This window comes from the organism of the source record quoted next, unplaced genomic scaffold (assembly GCF_019419815.1).
Source record: "Pyrus x bretschneideri cultivar Hongxiangsu unplaced genomic scaffold, Pyrus_bretschneideri_v1 Contig17, whole genome shotgun sequence".
NCBI classification, from domain to species: Eukaryota; Viridiplantae; Streptophyta; class Magnoliopsida; order Rosales; family Rosaceae; genus Pyrus; species Pyrus x bretschneideri.
In genome coordinates, this window is record NW_025999468.1 from 3,321,177 (window position 1) to 3,322,808 (window position 1,632).

Sequence of the window (1,632 nt, forward strand, 5' to 3'; positions counted from 1 at the left end):
ATAAGAATAAAATGATACAAATATCCTTAATTTTGTTAAATATTTTTTATCGTTTATTAAGCTAGGAGTATTTTTATCATTTAGTCCTAATTTAACAAAGATTTCTTTAGAAAAGAACCAAAATGATTGACGGTGGACAAACTCAAACATAACTTTTGTTGATTCTAAATCTTAAGAAGCAAAATAAAGAATTATATCAATTTCTTTAACCATTTTAACTGAAATGCCCTTCTTATTATTTTTCTACCTTAATTGAAAATTACGATATGCTAAAACTAGCCTTGTCCATCACATGTAGGTTATGTACATAGACCAAATTTTATCTGTATTTATATTACATACAAAAGAAAAACAAAAATTGGAATATATAGCTGGTTGTAGTCAACAAGTCATTGACTTGAAACTTCATCCAGAAGCTTGTATCTTCTGACCTTGTTCCTGAAGACTTGCCTTGTGATCCCAATAGTACTAGTGTTGTTTGTGTTTGATATGTCCTCTGACCTTGTCCTCTTGATCCTCTCAGCCTCCTTTTCCCCTTTTGTGATGATCCTCTTTCTGGTAACAACTGGTGCAGATTTTGGAGATGGTGAAGGTGATGGAGATACTGCTGATGAATGACGAGGAAGATGATGAAGATCAAGTGATCTCTGTTTCTTGATGGGCCCACTAGGTTGCAGCTGCATAGTGCCCCTCAGACACCCACCAAATGAATTATTACTATTTTTTGATGGATTATTCTTTTTCTTAGTGATCTTGGTAATTGGATGGTCTTGATCTTGGGTTTCCTTTTTGCATGAAGAGGAAGAATTTGAGGAGTTTTGGGACTTCTCCTTTGTGTCCTCCTTCTGGGTGAGGCACCAATTGCAGATTCTGTAGGACTCAGCGTTTGGGTAAAGATTGCTGCAGTACCTGCACATATGGAATTTTGATTAGGTCATAACCCAGAAATTGAAGGATGAAATTGAATATGTGTATCTAATGAAAAATATAAAAAGAGTAGATGGTTTTGTTGAATTGGGGACCTGTGCTGAGATCTGAATTGGCAAACCTTGCAAAGGAAGAGCTCATAGGAGAAGCCAAAATCCCCACACATGCAGCACTCACGGCTGCCTGCTGCTTCCACTTGGACTACTGATGGTGTGGTAGTGGTGTTTCCTTTGCTGCTTGTTGTCATATTGTTGTTGTTGCAGAGGAGGGAGGGGGAGAGAGAGAGAGAGAGAGAGAAGGGGATGAGGGATTTTTTTTTTTTTTTTGGGTTGGCCGACGGCCACACAACAAAAAGCCACAAGACGTGTAGAGTGTTTTATTGTGATATATAATTAAATAAAATATACACATCATTTTCATTTTGCTATGGCCGTGTGTAAAACGTATTAGAAAGATGATTTCCACGCGCCTCTCACGCTCTTTTTTGGTACGGCAATGAAGAAAAATAAAAATGTTTATGTTGCAGTCATATCGGATTAAGAATGTGATTGTGTAAATCTTAATATATCTAAAAGTATATTGTAATTAATAGAAGCAATCCTATAAGGGTAAGGATTCTACCATTCCTACTACTATAAATAAAGATATAAGGGGGGTGATACAACATACACCTCAGAATTAAATCTCTCTTTCTCTCTTGTTGCC

General features: G+C 36.4%; 1 protein-coding gene across 2 annotated transcripts; it reads right to left on the bottom strand.

The window, feature by feature from the left end:
* Positions 1 to 212: 212 nt before the first annotated feature.
* On the bottom strand, positions 213 to 1,274 carry LOC103934548. 2 transcript variants are annotated; one of them, XM_009344301.3, is made up of 2 exons: positions 1,049 to 1,274; positions 213 to 909 (listed from the first exon to the last, which is right to left on the bottom strand). In XM_009344301.3, the coding sequence occupies exons 1-2, from the start codon at positions 1,066 to 1,068 to the stop codon at positions 390 to 392; spliced, it is 540 nt and encodes a 179-aa protein (XP_009342576.2). In that variant the 5' UTR covers positions 1,069 to 1,274; the 3' UTR covers positions 213 to 389. The 2 variants fall into 2 exon arrangements, with proteins under 2 accessions (XP_009342576.2, XP_009342575.2); XM_009344300.3 differs by having other exon boundaries at positions 1,023 to 1,272.
* Between the last annotated feature and the right edge of the window lie 358 nt (positions 1,275 to 1,632).

What these genes read in the sequence shown, in the direction of transcription:
- LOC103934548 (XM_009344300.3), bottom strand. Translation starts at nt 1,174, where the DNA reads ATGACAACAAGCAGCAAAGGAAACACCACTACCACACCATCAGTAGTC. An exon ending in CAATTCAGATCTCAGCACAG is followed by an intron (nt 910 to 1,022) that starts GTCCCCAATTCA and finishes CCATATGTGCAG; the next exon opens with GTACTGCAGCAATCTTTACC.